Genomic DNA, 14,581 nt, shown 5'->3' with positions numbered 1-14,581 from the left:
ACAGTAATGTATAATAAATAATGTAGTCTTTGCTTTAATCTTTCCTATTAAGAATTGTTTCTATTTCATGGTTGGTCAGGTGAGACATACACCTGAAAAATCATACTTTGTACATTTATTGACTTGATTGATACAATAGACAGAATTGGAAGTGAAAAGGCTGGTTAGTAAGCTAACTAAGCTTTAAAAACTTTGGGCCTCATCCCAGCATCTAAGTTGATAGTTGTCATGTTTAGAAATGAATTCGTTATGATTTGTTCCACCATGGTAGCATAATGCTCAGGTTTTCCAAGTATTTTAGGTGATGCTGTGTAATTGATTAAATATTGTTTGGCCCAGTCTGGAAGTGTCGCTAGAACTGGAGTATCAAAGTAACCTACTGAAATTGTAACACATCTTATTCGTTTTGGTGCGATTTCCCGAGCCAAAGGATTAGTTAAACTATCAATGGCTCCAGCTGATGCAGCATAAGTGGTTTGACCGATTTGGCCATCTTGTCCGGCTATTCCTGAAGTGTTAATGATGATTCCTCGCGTTCCTGTTACTGGGTCAAGTGGGTTTCTAGAAAGATGTGATAAAGCCAACCGACAAACATTATATGTCCCAATCACGTTAATATCCAATGTTGTTTGGAAGTCAATCAGCTTCTGAGGAACACCAGTTTTGTAATTGAACAGTCTAAAAGCAACCGAAACAGCGGCACAGTTGATTACCGCATCTATCTTGCCAAATTTATTTTTACAATCAGCGAGAGCTAAAGTAACTGAGTCAGAATCACGAATATCACCTCGCTTAAAACCAATTTTATTTTCAAAATTTTGTTTATCGGCCTCAGGAAAAGCTTGAAGATCATAAGAGTAGCAACCAGCAGCTCCTTTAGATAAAAGATGAAGCATTGTAGCTTTTCCTAAGCCAGACGATGCTCCTGTGATGAAGGCAACCATACCTTTTAAAGAAGATGCCATTTCAATGTTATTTAACAATCACGAAAACATCAAATTAAATTAAATAATTCCAATGTAACATGTTGACAAAACTTGAAAAATGATACGAGAACACATGAGAGTCACGTGGTGACATGAGCATAAACTCATGATTTTTAGCTAACTTTTCAACAGACTTTCATTTGTTATGCTATGTTCAATTAATGCAAAGTGCGATAGCACAATGTGATTAATTGGACGTTACCCTCAGTTTTATAGCAACACAATTCTATTAGTTTAACGTAAGACATTAAATGCTCAAATATTTCATTAACTCATTAGACCTTCATATTATAATAGATACAATTTTTGCTTTGTGAAATAACCTGGATAACAATTTGGATGAGATTTTAAAGGTGAGATTTACTTTTGTAATGATCATATATATAGATGGATTAACTGAGAATAAAATAACAATTTTCACAAATAGAGTAGCTTTTGTTCAATACAAAAAAAGAAGTTTACATTATTACAATGAGAGTTCCAATCAAATTAAACTCCACAGTCAATTTTATTTTGCATCCTTTCTGTCATACGTCTTTCCAAATACTTAATCCTCGATTTAACGCTTAAGGCACCCAATAGCGACATGGAAAGCATAATTAACAGGAAAATCCAAAATTTCTTGGCGGTACTTGGTGCACAGCTGATGTAAACTTTGCCTGTTTTACTACAATTAACCAACTTTTTAAAGCCTGTCTGTTCACAAATAGGTAAATGTTTAGCTGCCTTTTCAAAGTCAGTACATGGTCCACAATCCTCTATCACAGAGTAATCTTCAAATAACCAACAATATTCTGTAGAGTTACCAATTAAACTGGCAAAAGATGAATCACCTTTGGAAACAGGTAATCTTTGGGGTAATGGTTTCAGTTCACTTTCGGTTAAAATGCCTTCCAGAATCACAATCAGGATACACATAATAATTAATATGATGACCCCAACGATCATTTTCCGTGAACTCAATAATTCAATCATTGTCCTAGAAGATGTAAACTGTCAAAATATATAAACAGAAATCAATTTTGACTCATCTTTTAAAAATAACAAAATCAAAAAAACAACACATCATGAACATCTTTATGCTTTTTTCTGGGGGAGTGGTTACCAAGGGTTAGGGAAAAATGAACCAAATTCAAATTTGCTAATCTTTTAAACTAATCAAATTTTTCAAATGTTTAATATTATGTCCTTCACAATATCAAATCACCACAAAAATGTCGTGGCCAAGATTTTAAAGCACTATCAATCAATGGTCGAGGCATTTTACGCCAGGCCAATCTATTATTTCGTTTTTTAACACACGTAGAAACTAAGGGTTTATCTGATCATCAATTCGTTTCATGCAAGACCAGATTTTCTCGTTTTTTGGGTTCTTCACTGATTGAGTCTGCATAGAAGTCAGTTTCAGCACTTTCATAAACTAGATAGACCATTTTTCATCGCTGTTATAAATTTATTCTAACCTTTTCGATAAGTAGCGACATAAAGACCAACTTCGCTGCGGCTTTGATACAATGAATAGGCATTCAAAATATTCCGTTTTTTTATTTAAAGCTTGAAACTAATTGTTTTCATAGCTAATTGATCACTGTTGATCAATGTTGAAATGTTGACAAGAGAAGGGGTTAAAGATGATTAGAGATATCCATTAAAGAAATATTGAGATTCATAAATAAATTCATAAATAAATACAATAGAACGGATTTGCAATTTGAAATTCATAAAATTGATCACGATTTAATTTTAAAATGTAAAGCAAAAATATGTTACGCATTTATTTAAAGTCAGTCATTCAAGACAACCTAAATCAATACTGGTAGATAATTACAAAATGGGTAAAAAATTACAAATTTAACAACGTTAATTGTTAATAGATAGCTCGTCGGGCAAATGTAAAAAATCCATGAATGCAAATGAATTAGACTTTAGTATTGCCAAGACTGTTCTTTTTAGCATCGTTGCCCTGAACAACAGGCAAATCCATACTTTCTTTCTTATGGGCATACCAAATTAAACCAACGACAATTATTAACATAATGAAAATTCCAAGAACAATGAAAAAAATCTCATGAGCTTCTAATGCTGAAAAGAAAGATAAATGATGATGTTAATTACTATTGGTCGACTCATCGTGAAAACAAGACTTACCACAATCATGTTCATCAAATCCATCAGCACAATTAGAGATACCATCACAATGAAGGGATTGTCTTATACATTGTCCAGATCCACAATCAAAATAAAATGCATCTGGACAATGACCGAGTTCAGGAACATCTAGATAATGAAGTAAAAATAATATTTCTGTCAGGTACAAAAAAAGCAATAACAGTAGGATAGTAAGTTATTAAAACTGAAGCCGATTACTTACGAATGAAAGAAGTTACCAAAAATTTAAAGAGCAATTGATTCCAATCTGATTGATTTGAATTGAGTTGAAATTCAAATAACACAACAGTTTTTTCATCTCCGGGTAAACTATTCAAAGTCACTGATTTAACTCGATGATTATCAAAAGAGTCAAAGTGAACGGAATCATCCAAATCGTAAATAATATTAGCAACACTGGCAGATAAATGCAATTGATAGATGACAATCTTTCCAGCAAATCGGGTCAAATCTAGTGAAACTGGATGAAGGATAAGACCCTGACCAGGCGGTGACTGGACAACTATCACACATGTTTGTGTTGGTTTAATTAAAGATCCATTTTTGCTCGGCCATTCAAAATATGCAGCCGATCCACCTTCAGTGTTTGTTAAATTTATCGGTTTTGGGTTATCTGGTGGAGTACACTTTTCCAAGATGTAATCTAAATGAAAATATGAAAATCAAAACAAAATCAAAGCAACAATTTTAAAACCCATTGATTAATTGGGTATTTTTCAATGATTGAACTCAAACTGTGAGATATTTAAACTGATTGTGACTCAGGGATACCTTTTGATTCATCATTTGAGCTTTTTGACACAATCAAAGAAGATAATTAATTGTTAAAATACTTACATTCGGGATAATAAAGTCTTGATGAGACAATTTGGTTAACTGAGATGAGAGAAAATATAAAATAATAAACAGAAATCAGGTTAATGGTTGACATTTCGTACACTATGTTGGACATAAACTAATGGGTAGACATCCAGCAAACTGTAAAATTGTAGACAATTTTGTGATGATACATTTGATCTTCTCCCTAATGTTGATATATTATTGCAGATGATGTGGTAACTGTTCCAGTTTATTTATGGTTTAGATTGTTACTTGATTGTCCTTAAACCAGAGTAATCATTTCAGAACATCGGACACTATTAATAATGACAATCATCAGTGTCAGTCAACTAGAGACTAGATGAAATGTAGAGTAAACTTGGAATGTGATTTGATTCAAGGATTTATACTTGATAATTTATTTCAAGTATTCATTCTTATTATGCACAATACAATTCATTTGTAATTGAATCATTATGCGAATATTTAATTTTGATAAACAAATCAAAAATTTATTATCTAAAACTGTATGCCAAACGATAATGTTAATAGACTTAATCATTTGATAATGATAGCGCTCAATGGGTATTATTAATTGATACAAATAATTTCAATAGCTATTTATTAATCATCATTCAACCAACCGTTGGGAATATTTACATCTTTAATCAACTTTCAGTTGTCATAATTACCAATGTTATACTTAATTAGAGATGGTAAAGATGAAAATTGGTTGACAGATTTTAAAAAGGTAAACTCATTTTTCAAAGCAGTCACAGAAACCTGCCTGTAATTGTTATTTAAAAATTAATTGTTTCGATATAATTGAGACTGTTAAATATGCAAAGAGTTAATAAAATGAATAATAACTTATGGAAAATAAATTACAGAAAAATGACAGCAATTTAGACTAAATTTTGAGACAGTCCCTAAACTCGTCTTGTTTACACTTTTACGTACGATTTAAACTTTTAATGAAAAAATAGTCTAATTTTTTAATTTGCAATTTCGTTTAATCTCGAGCTTAAAATGTAAAAACAGTTAAAATAATTTAGAGTGATTCTGAATTACTGGCTAGTTTCTGTGTATTTTTACGGACTGAAAGGCTTTACCCATATTTACAGTGACAAGTTTAAATCAAAATAAATCCTCATGTTACTCGCAACTTTTTTTCCCAAGTTGATTGGTTTCCGTGCTTGTATACCCCGCACATTATCTGCGACTTTATCTTCATCCTCTTCTGATTCTACAACATCGCTCAATGAGACGTCACTTCGATCTTTAACATTAGATGAAGCCTTAAAATTAACTGACCCATCGCGTAATGTTCATGCTGCCCACTGCCTACTTTACTATAAAACAGTTGATGATGATGTGGAAGGCATGTTTGGTTTGTGTCAGGTTCGATTTGATGGTCAACTAGGCTTTCCTGGTGGGATTATTGAACCGGAAGAATTGGATTCTGTTAGTGCTATTGTCGCTGGATTACAAAGAGAGCTGAAGGAAGAAATTAATTTTGCAGTCAAAGCAAGTGAATCCGACCCAGATGGTAGCAATGGATTCTCACATATCTCAACATACATTGATGACTCTTTGAACCAACCCGGCACATCATCCCCTCGTGTCAACATTTATCATTTTTTCATGAAGCAAATCAGTGAACAAGAATTTAAACACTGTGAAGTAACACATTCTCAATCAATTCATTTTCCATCTGAATCGTTGGGTATTTTTCGTATTCCCTTGATTGATCCATCTAATTGCCGAGATAAGACAATTTTCAGATATTACAAGAAGAGAGGAAGTTTTCTTGTTAATTTTTTCAAACATTATTTTGCAGGTAAATCTTAAATAATATCAAATTATATATTAAAAACCAACACATCTAATTAATTTATCCATTTATCTATTTTCATGCATCTAGGAATAGGCAAAAATCAACTTTATGATTCACTGGTTTATCTTGATTGTTTAACACCAGATTATTTGGCACAATTGGAGCCATATATCCGAAAGTGCATCTAACGGCGAGCTTACTAATTTTGGTCATCTATTCATATCAATCAAAATTGAAGCCTACCATTTTCCAATTCTCATGAAAGTGGTCAATATTACCAATATCAAAGAATCGTCCTTAAATATTGTCCATGTGTCAACCTTTATGTTTCCTATTAACTATTATATTTTCATTATTTATACATGAACTCGTTGCCATTAATGTAATCATATTTAATTTATTTTCCATAAATTATTATTCACATTATTAATTCTGTGCACCTTCAACAGTCTTAATCAGAACCAAACTAAATTTTTAAACAAAAATTACATCAGCTCATCTATTCAACATACACATTCTGTAATATCAAGAATGCATTTCAAGTGAAGTGATATACGGATGTTTTCATCGAGTTTGTTACCCTTTTTAATTTTAATCGGTGCATTTAATCATATATTGATTGAATAACAACGATAACCAGTAACTTATCTAATTGGGTTACCTTATTGATATAATCTAGTTCGCATTTCAATATTTTTGCTCAACTTTTCATCACTTTCATGCTGATTTTACTTTTTCACTGCAAATTTTTTTAGATCTGGCAAGAATTGTGAGGTAGAATTGAAATCTGTGTCACTGTTAAAAGGTCCTTTTTCATTGTGCCCACAAATGTTTTAATTAATTAAATTCTGTTGAATAAGGTGGTACAGCCAGAATGAATCCATTTAAGGGAATACCTCATTGAAACGGTGACGAATTCGATGGCAACATCTGTATTTTTGGACAAAGATGATCAAAATTAAAATTTCAAATATAGAGAAAAGCCCGTGAACTAAATCCATATACGAATCCATGTAGATAATGTATTAAGAAATCAGATAGTTTTTGAAACTGATGAAATATATTTACTTTTTTATTCACAAAATCATTTTAATTAGAGAAAATTTAGCAAAATTTGGAACCATGGAACCAGCTTCTGCTGTTCCTTTCAAATATTTACAGTTTAGTGTCAAATTTTCAAGTTAGTAACTTTAGGAGTGAAAATTTTATAGTAGATTGAGTCTAATTGTTGAAGAATACACCATAACAACACAATTGACTTTTTGATAGTGGAGTTAATTAATGCTCTTTCAATTCAATAGAGACATGACAAGCCGTGTAAGCTATCATTAATACTGGAAGGGCTGGATATGGAAACGAAAACAACACTTTTTGAAACAGGTAAACTCCAACTTCGCTATTGGCGAGGAAAAAAGTGTTTGTAATAATCATAATTATATAAAATGGAGCTGCCATGAATGCTTTCCACCTTTTAATGGCTCTATCAGAAAATTGAGTCTAAATAAAGAAGCGAATTAAAAAATGTAGTTAGGATTCAGCATTATTTATCTATTTAGAATCAGCTTACCTCAAAGTTGGGAAAAAATAAACGCCGAATATGTAAACCTGTTAATTCAACAGCAACCGCGCAGAAATTCAACATGCACCAAGCGATAACATCAGAACTGTATGAGTGCCAAATAGCAACGATTGCAAAGCATATGGATGTGGCAAAAATTTTGACCATAACATTATTTCCAATAGTTAACAGAGGTTTGTAATAATATCTAAATTGAGAAAAAAATAAGTTATGAAAATAAGTTCAAATAAATTCAAAAACGAAACAAAACTTCATCTCTAAACATACTTGACAAGCCAAAGGTGAAGTCCACGATCAAAATGTCGCCAAAGGTCTGAAGAAAGATGGATAGTTGAAACACATTTTGGAGGAGGCGGCAGTTTGATACCATCTGAGTTACCCATAGCTTCAGAGTAACCGTATAATATTAAATATTTTAAGTAGAACATAATCACTAAACAATAAGCGAATCCACAAAGTGTATATGAATCTAGTTTTTCTAAAAGATCAGTTCTATAAATCAAAGCTGATGAGAAGAGGTAATGTTTGAGGATATCGTATACAACAGCATAAAAAAGAACTTGACTTAATCTTGTCAGCGAACAAATAAATTTACGTAAGCTCCAGTCATCTCTGAATACCATATTCTGAAATTATGAGGAGAAAAATTGTCAATTTTTGAGCTTCAATTATACAGTTTACTTACATTGAGAAAAGATGAATACTGATGCATAGGACCGAAAACCAGAGTTGGTAAGTAGAGACAATATGCGAAAATCATAGTTAAGTTGTCATCTGGATATGGGTTTTCCCAACGTCGAAATGTTTCGATTCGATCAAGAGAAAAACTCAAACATTTTGCATTTAGCCATCCAAAAAGAATGTCAAAGATAAACAGTTTACGGAGATCATGTCCAAACAATAATTTAGTCTTGTCTCTGAAATAAGATGACTGAGCCGTGATGAAAACGGTGATGAAAAATAAATGACAAAGAAGTGGACTTCGTTTCAAGTGAATGAGATACGCAAAAAGAATATTTAACCAAATAATAGGAACGACAAAGGGTCCAAGAAGAATCCAGAGACTTATAGTTCCATATAAGACCATAACAGATAAAGTAAGCTGCAAATAAAATAAATAATAGATGGGTTGAAATTTGGAATACAGTAAGATATGGTTAAAAATTGCTTGTTTCCCGCTTGAAATTTGACAAACTCAACTTGAGTCATGTTTTGAGAAAAATCAAAATTTCGTCTAAATAAAACTTACCTGAGGTATAAAAACCCAGATTAATTGTGACACGATGATATGACCAATAAATGTCAAGTAAAAATTAAAAATAATATACTTGACAATGTACCATTCAATGTCGGTAACATCGCGTTGTCGAGATGCAAACCATCCTTTTTCAAAATCTCTTGAGTCGAGTTCATCTTTGATCACTATCAGTAAAAATGAAGTTATTATTGATTAGATGATTAAATCGATGAGATTAAATTTTAACATAGGGTGTTAACATGATATAACAACATAATATAAATACTCACCATCAATTCCATCACCAAAAAGATATAAAGAGTAGAAAGCACTAAATGACCAGGCTGTAAAACAGAGGATTGATTCAACATTTTTAGCAATCATGACTGAGCTTAGATGAAAGTGACAGTCTACAATTTCACATGATTAGGGTTGGTCAGAATAGACGGATTAGTTTAATGGTTGTATCATTTATCATTTATGAATTTTTTAACAAGAAGAAGCACGTTAGAAAATAAAAATAAACAAAGGTAAGATAGACAGAAACGTAAATAAAGAAACTATAGTTAAGTTTCCATTTGACTAACAAGAGGCCGCTCTAAGTTTGAAGAGAAAAGGGATAAATTCTGAGAACTCTGAATTAAACCTTGAATAGCTTTGACCAGTTTAATCATGCAACTTGAAATTTAAAAGCAATTTAGTTTGTGTTTTAATGAAATCGTATCAGCAACGAAATCACACTTGCCTTCTTAAACACACAATTCAGTAGATGAAAAAATGACTCATTATTCATAGGCATTAACTCAATAACAAAGAAAAAAGAGCCACATGAATAAGTTCAACAATCAAATTTATTAACAGCTAAACAATCCTCCAACTTTTCCATTTTTACACAATGTTATGTAATATTTTAAAAGTCATAATTTATAACTGATAAACTGGCGTTACACTTAACATCAGAGTGATAAAGATGATTTCAGGATCTTATTTATAATTATAGATTGAAAGTCTGATTGTAAAATCAGTTAACAAAAGATCATTGAGCTAAAATTAACTAAACATAAGAAGGAATAGATAGATCATCATGATGAATAATCGAAGCTTAGAATTAGATCTGAACGGCCATCAATTTATGTTTAACAGAAGTCACAAAAAGTAGTCAACAGACAAACGAAATTTAAAATGAGGAGCAAAATTAAGAATTGATGTTAGAATTGTCAGATCATTGATCTAACATAGTAATTAGATTTGGCAGTATTTAGGTTGAAAGTGGACAGATAAGAGATTAAATTTAGTATCGCAAAAGTTAATCAATCTATTTACATGAAATAGAAAAGTTTGAAGTCAAGTAAAGACAATTTCTCTAGGTTGCTTCAATGTAACCAAATGTGAGTTAAATAAATATAAAAGAGAGCAATCAAACAGAGCTTCATTAATCATTCCAATCTGGTTAATCAAAAAAGAGAAAATCCAACATGTGGAATCAATTCAACAGTTTGATTTGACTGTGACTGCATGGGAAGTTGATAAGTGACATCGATCGACATCTTTTCAATTGGAATCATTTATTATTTTATTATTTGGTTTGACAGGATTTTTTTGTTGATGATGAGTAGCCAAATTCAGATAATATAATATCATTATTATTATAATAGTTATCAATTTGTTGCTCGTAAAATCACGTTTCGCTGTTGATTTGTTTTCATTTTACTAAATGTAGAATATGATGAGATGACAGTTTTATTTTTCTATTCTTTAACAGGTTCTTTAACTTGAGTTACAAAAGGTATAAACTCCTTATATTTGGCAGGCATATAAGGTCTAAGAGGTTCTGGAACTTTGATACCTTCAGCAGTTTGATGAACCTCAAGTATAGCACAAATAGTTCTTGTAATAGCACATAATGTACCATTCAACATATGAACATATTCAACTTGGCCAGTCATTTTTTTGGTTTGACCATACCTAGAGTAGAAACAGAAGATAGAAAAAGAAATTATTGTTAAAGTTGCAAAAAACTTGTAGAGGTGGCAAAAAAGAAGAGACAATATTTGCTCAACACACCTGATTTGAAGACGACGTGACTGATAATCAGTACAATTAGAAACAGAAACAAGTTCTCTGAATGCACCAGAACCAGGAAACCAAGCTTCTAAATCATATTTCATGGCGGCTGCATTGTTAAGGGCACCTGAAACGATGCTGACCACTCTGTAAGGAATGCCGAGTGATTGATAAAATTGTTCAGCATTAGAGATCATTTCATGGAAACAGGTCCATGATTTAGATGGTGCCGAGATGACAAATTGTTCAATCTTTTCAAATTGATGGACACGGAAAATTCCTCTAGTATCTCTACCATGGGAGCCTACTTCTTGTCTGAAACAAGTAGATAAACCAGCATATTGAAGAGGAAGTACAGATGGGTTGAGCCATTCGCCTCTGTGAAGGGCAGCTATGGGCTGTTCTGCTGTAGCAATTAGATATTTATCTTCACTATCTTCAACTGCAGCTCCCTTTGATGAAATAACTTTGTAAAGTTCTTCGTCAAATTGACTCAATTGAGCAACCTGTCCCATGAGTGATTTCTTCATCCAAAATGGAGTGTAGATAGGTTCGTAATTTCTCTCGGAAATGAAATGCAACGAATAGTCTATTAAAGCACGTTGTAACCAGAAGGCAGGTCCAATTAGGAAATAACTACGAGATCCAGCGATTGCTGAGCCCCTTTCAGCATCCATACCTTTGATCATACCAATCAAATCAACATGGTTAAGAAATTGGAAGCTTGGAGAGTCACCTTCCCCGCCACTTCCTTCCGTTGGTTTTTTGCCAAGTTCAACATTGCCCCAAGTTCTGATTATTTGATTTTCATCCTCATTGTCAGAAATAGGAACTTCAGGGTGAAGAAGATTACCAATCTCACGAAGAACTTCATTTCTTTCATTTTCAAAGCGTTCCAGGTCTTCATTCACCTTGATAATCTGTTTTTCAACCTCGGACCGGTAAAATTTCAATTTAGCTAAAGATTCATCTTTACCACCGCCAAGCTCATTTATCCTGTCCAACAAGATAGATAAATCAAGAGAGTCTTCGTCTATTTTCTCATCATTTTCATTAACTGGACTTCCAGCTGCTTTTAATTTTTTAATCACATTACCATATTCTTTAGAGATAGAGTTTTTTGCTTTATTTAGCCGGTCCAGGGTGTGCCGAGCTTTTCTCCATTGACTATCTGTAACAGTGAATTTTAAAGCGATGAACATTGAACATAGAGCATTGAAATTAACATAATAGGAAATGGTATAGCCGGTGATGCAATCAATTGAGCACAATGTTTAAAAACAACTAACCTATGGATATGACTGTGTCAATTGTGGACACGTCTACAAATCTTGCACGAGCATTTGCACGGACTCGCTCAGGGTCACCACCTTTATCTTCTCGAAACAAATCCAAATCAAGAACCATTTTAACTATTAAAAATTAAAAACTACTAAGTTAATTAACTAAAGAACTATTAAACAGAATAATAAATAAATATATTCGCAGAAGAGACAGCCAACCAAAAAGTGAAGCAGAACTCGGTGAGTAATTTTATTTGTTCACAAACAAACCATGCCTTACGCATGCCCGCCACAGTGGACTTCTGCGGCCCGCCATAATCAAGTGAGAATTGAAAAGCGGTCTGAGTACAGGACCCAGTTCGGGGAAGATTACAGAAGGTTTAAAATATTTTGGATAATAGAAAGTTGTTGAATCAGAATACAGTGTTTTTTGTTACATTACAAATATTTGTTTTTTCTTGTTTTTTTGTTACAATGAGTTGTTTTTGTTTCAAGGAAATGTTTTGGTTAGACAGTAATACGATTTAGTTTTTCCTCCATGAGGTTCATTAGGTCAATAAGTTTGTCTATGCGTTGTTCATCGTGGCTGGAGTTTCCTGTGAATTTCCATCCAACAGTCAAATCAGCACGAATTGCCTGAGTGGTTTTACATTCATGAAGATAATGGTATAGAGTAACATTTTTTGTTTTCCTGGCTTCCAGTTTACTTATTCGAGTATTAAGTTCTCCTAGTAGTTTGTTCACAAGATAGATAGATTGGTTTCCAATACGGTTATAATATGAAAGGTCGGGACCATAGTCAAAGAAGTGGGTCAGAGATGAGTTGGATTTTTCATACATTTGCTTTATAAGGGTATCAAGTTTTTGTTGCAGCTGTTTATCAAACATCGGATGAGTTATAATATGATTCTGGATCTTTTTGTATGGTTTAGAGGTTTGGATTAAGTTGTTGACTCGTTCACAGTTCATCCACGTATATTTGACCTCATTGCAATTGAGTATATTAGCTACATACATGGTGAAAGATGAGTTAGGGAAATCAGTGAGGATTTTGGGAATGATGTACGTCGTGGGTTCATTTATCGTTAGGTTCAGCATGATTTTACAAGCAAGGAAGTAGTTGCTGTAAATGTTCTGAGAGTTTTCAATTCTGTATTGTAGTACACCTTTGCTGCAAATGACCTGAAGGCGATCTCCTTTAAGTCTGAAACCAGCTTGACAAAAGGTTGGGACAGTAACCTTTTTATTGTAAAAACTTAAGATGCATGGTTTATTCGTGTAAGTTGGAAAAGGACCAAAGAGTGAGAGCAAGGGCCAAGATTGTAGGTTAATAGAAGATCTGATGATGGAGTGAATGATTTGTTTCAACCATATTTGAAGAGGATTGATGATTGTGAGGATGATAATTGGAGACCAAGGTGAAGAAGTACGATAAGTTGGAGTGACTTCTTTTAAAACACAGTTTACTCTATGTTGTAGTTTGTCAAAGAGATCGGAAAAATTTGGATTCTTATAAACGACAGAAGGAGAGATACGATATAAGAGCGAAGTAATATGCGAATTAATAACCAATTTCGCAATTGGCCAGGGCAGACGTTTGATTATTTGTAGATGAGGTCGAATTTTACCAAGGCCAGTTTGTAAGAGGGCATCAATGTTAAGAATTGTTGGTTTAAAGTCAAAGACGCGACCAGCAATCTTAAGGCGTTCAGAGTTGTGAGTATAAATTTTAGTTTTATCACGATTCAAAGAGAGATTCGCTTTTGATAACTCAAGTTCCAGTTTTGTCATCGTTTGCTCTTGAAGAGCTCTGTGAGTAATAATGACAATGTCATCAGCATAGGCCAAAATATTGATGTTTTGGCTTTTCAAGCTGCGAATTACTTTATTGAGAGCGCACACAAAGAGTAGAGGTCCTATTTTCGAGCCTTGAGGGACCCCTTTAGGATCAGGTTTATATCTGTAGATACCATTAACCAGAGTTCTTAACCATCTGCCCACAACGAATTGTCGGATCATTTGAATGTTAGATTCACCTAGGTGAGGCTTTAGTTCATCAAGAGCGTGTTCTAGATTAACATTGTCAAAAGCTTGACTAACATCAGCGGAAATTAAAACTTTACATTGATTCCAGCTTTCACAAATTGTTACATGCATGTCAGCTGAATCCAAATCATGTTGGTAAGCGAACTGAGTACGTTTGATTAGTACTTTACTAAGAACTTTTTGTATTCTGTTTGTTAGTACAGTGTCGTAGATGCTCAGGATGAAATTAGAGATACGAATTGTTCTGAGTTTACCATTTGGCTTTGGAATAAAGTGCGCCCCATAAGTTTTAAGGCATTGGGGGATGTAACCTCTTTCAAAGGTTGTTTTGATTAAGTTTATGAGTGTATCTTGATTTTTAGACCAAAAAATGTTCCAGCTCTTGAGACTGAAATCATCTGAATAACCCGATGATTTTTTGAATCGTAACTTTCTAATATCTTCTTCCTCAACCGCATCAAGAGCATTACCAAGCAGACCCGAAGTGTAGGTATAGTAGGGTCGTTTAAAGCTGAAACGCCTGAGTTCGGTTTCTTTCTCACGATTATTTGTGATGAACTG

General features: G+C 33.1%; 5 protein-coding genes and 1 pseudogene across 6 annotated transcripts; 1 reads left to right on the top strand and 5 right to left on the bottom strand.

The window, feature by feature from the left end:
* Positions 1 to 11: 11 nt before the first annotated feature.
* Positions 12 to 1,042, bottom strand: LOC107363440 (3-hydroxyacyl-CoA dehydrogenase type-2 pseudogene; annotated as a pseudogene). Its single transcript, XR_001568895.2, has one exon. The product of XR_001568895.2 is annotated as a 3-hydroxyacyl-CoA dehydrogenase type-2 pseudogene (transcript).
* Positions 1,043 to 1,326: 284 nt separating this feature from the next.
* JTBR (jumping translocation breakpoint protein JTBR) lies at positions 1,327 to 2,027 on the bottom strand. The gene has a single exon (XM_015930684.3). The coding sequence runs from the start codon at positions 1,959 to 1,961 to the stop codon at positions 1,476 to 1,478; it is 486 nt and encodes a 161-aa protein (XP_015786170.2). The 5' UTR covers positions 1,962 to 2,027; the 3' UTR covers positions 1,327 to 1,475.
* Positions 2,028 to 2,696: 669 nt separating this feature from the next.
* On the bottom strand, positions 2,697 to 4,434 carry LOC107363434 (uncharacterized). Its single transcript, XM_015930655.3, has 4 exons — positions 3,993 to 4,434; positions 3,358 to 3,798; positions 3,135 to 3,263; positions 2,697 to 3,068 (listed from the first exon to the last, which is right to left on the bottom strand). The coding sequence occupies exons 1-4, from the start codon at positions 4,105 to 4,107 to the stop codon at positions 2,905 to 2,907; spliced, it is 849 nt and encodes a 282-aa protein (XP_015786141.2). The 5' UTR covers positions 4,108 to 4,434; the 3' UTR covers positions 2,697 to 2,904.
* Positions 4,435 to 4,924: 490 nt separating this feature from the next.
* On the top strand, positions 4,925 to 6,241 carry LOC107363439 (U8 snoRNA-decapping enzyme). Its single transcript, XM_015930664.3, has 2 exons — positions 4,925 to 5,814; positions 5,899 to 6,241. Exons 1-2 carry the CDS (start codon positions 5,127 to 5,129, stop codon positions 5,997 to 5,999), a joined length of 789 nt encoding a protein of 262 aa, XP_015786150.1. The 5' UTR covers positions 4,925 to 5,126; the 3' UTR covers positions 6,000 to 6,241.
* Positions 6,242 to 6,852: 611 nt separating this feature from the next.
* On the bottom strand, positions 6,853 to 9,171 carry rasp (protein-cysteine N-palmitoyltransferase Rasp). The gene is made up of 6 exons (XM_015930622.3): positions 8,918 to 9,171; positions 8,640 to 8,812; positions 8,076 to 8,492; positions 7,658 to 8,016; positions 7,379 to 7,577; positions 6,853 to 7,308 (listed from the first exon to the last, which is right to left on the bottom strand). Exons 1-6 carry the CDS (start codon positions 9,009 to 9,011, stop codon positions 7,090 to 7,092), a joined length of 1,461 nt encoding a protein of 486 aa, XP_015786108.2. The 5' UTR covers positions 9,012 to 9,171; the 3' UTR covers positions 6,853 to 7,089.
* A 1,004-nt stretch (positions 9,172 to 10,175) lies between these two features.
* SerRS (Seryl-tRNA synthetase) lies at positions 10,176 to 12,191 on the bottom strand. Its single transcript, XM_015930618.3, has 3 exons — positions 11,981 to 12,191; positions 10,692 to 11,862; positions 10,176 to 10,592 (listed from the first exon to the last, which is right to left on the bottom strand). Exons 1-3 carry the CDS (start codon positions 12,096 to 12,098, stop codon positions 10,376 to 10,378), a joined length of 1,506 nt encoding a protein of 501 aa, XP_015786104.2. The 5' UTR covers positions 12,099 to 12,191; the 3' UTR covers positions 10,176 to 10,375.
* Between the last annotated feature and the right edge of the window lie 2,390 nt (positions 12,192 to 14,581).

Source organism: Tetranychus urticae, chromosome 2, assembly GCF_039701765.1.
Source record: "Tetranychus urticae isolate SD_2017Ah chromosome 2, NJAU_TeUrti_SD_1.0, whole genome shotgun sequence".
In the NCBI taxonomy this organism is placed as follows: Eukaryota; Metazoa; Arthropoda; class Arachnida; order Trombidiformes; family Tetranychidae; genus Tetranychus; species Tetranychus urticae.
The sequence above is the reverse complement of the archived record's forward strand: the minus strand, read 5'-3'. Positions and strand labels throughout refer to the sequence as shown.

Bases quoted from the DNA above. Each gene is read 5' to 3' on its own strand.
- JTBR (XM_015930684.3), bottom strand. From the start codon at position 1,961: ATGATTGAATTATTGAGTTCACGGAAAATGATCGTTGGGGTCATCATA.
- LOC107363434 (XM_015930655.3), bottom strand. From the start codon at position 4,107: ATGTCCAACATAGTGTACGAAATGTCAACCATTAACCTGATTTCTGTT. The intron at 3,799-3,992 runs GTAAGTATTTTA...ATTTTCATTTAG, and splicing joins AAGACTTTATTATCCCGAAT to ATTACATCTTGGAAAAGTGT. The intron at 3,069-3,134 runs GTAAGTCTTGTT...CTTTCTTTTCAG, and splicing joins ATTTGATGAACATGATTGTG to CATTAGAAGCTCATGAGATT.
- LOC107363439 (XM_015930664.3), top strand. From the start codon at position 5,127: ATGTTACTCGCAACTTTTTTTCCCAAGTTGATTGGTTTCCGTGCTTGT. The intron at 5,815-5,898 runs GTAAATCTTAAA...TCATGCATCTAG, and splicing joins TTTCAAACATTATTTTGCAG to GAATAGGCAAAAATCAACTT.
- rasp (XM_015930622.3), bottom strand. From the start codon at position 9,011: ATGATTGCTAAAAATGTTGAATCAATCCTCTGTTTTACAGCCTGGTCA. The intron at 8,813-8,917 runs GTGAGTATTTAT...TTTTACTGATAG, and splicing joins TTTTGGTGATGGAATTGATG to TGATCAAAGATGAACTCGAC. The intron at 7,309-7,378 runs GTAAGCTGATTC...TTCTTTATTTAG, and splicing joins TATTTTTTCCCAACTTTGAG to ACTCAATTTTCTGATAGAGC.
- SerRS (XM_015930618.3), bottom strand. From the start codon at position 12,098: ATGGTTCTTGATTTGGATTTGTTTCGAGAAGATAAAGGTGGTGACCCT. The intron at 11,863-11,980 runs GTTAGTTGTTTT...TCACTGTTACAG, and splicing joins TGACACAGTCATATCCATAG to ATAGTCAATGGAGAAAAGCT. The intron at 10,593-10,691 runs GTGTGTTGAGCA...TTTCTACTCTAG, and splicing joins TCACGTCGTCTTCAAATCAG to GTATGGTCAAACCAAAAAAA.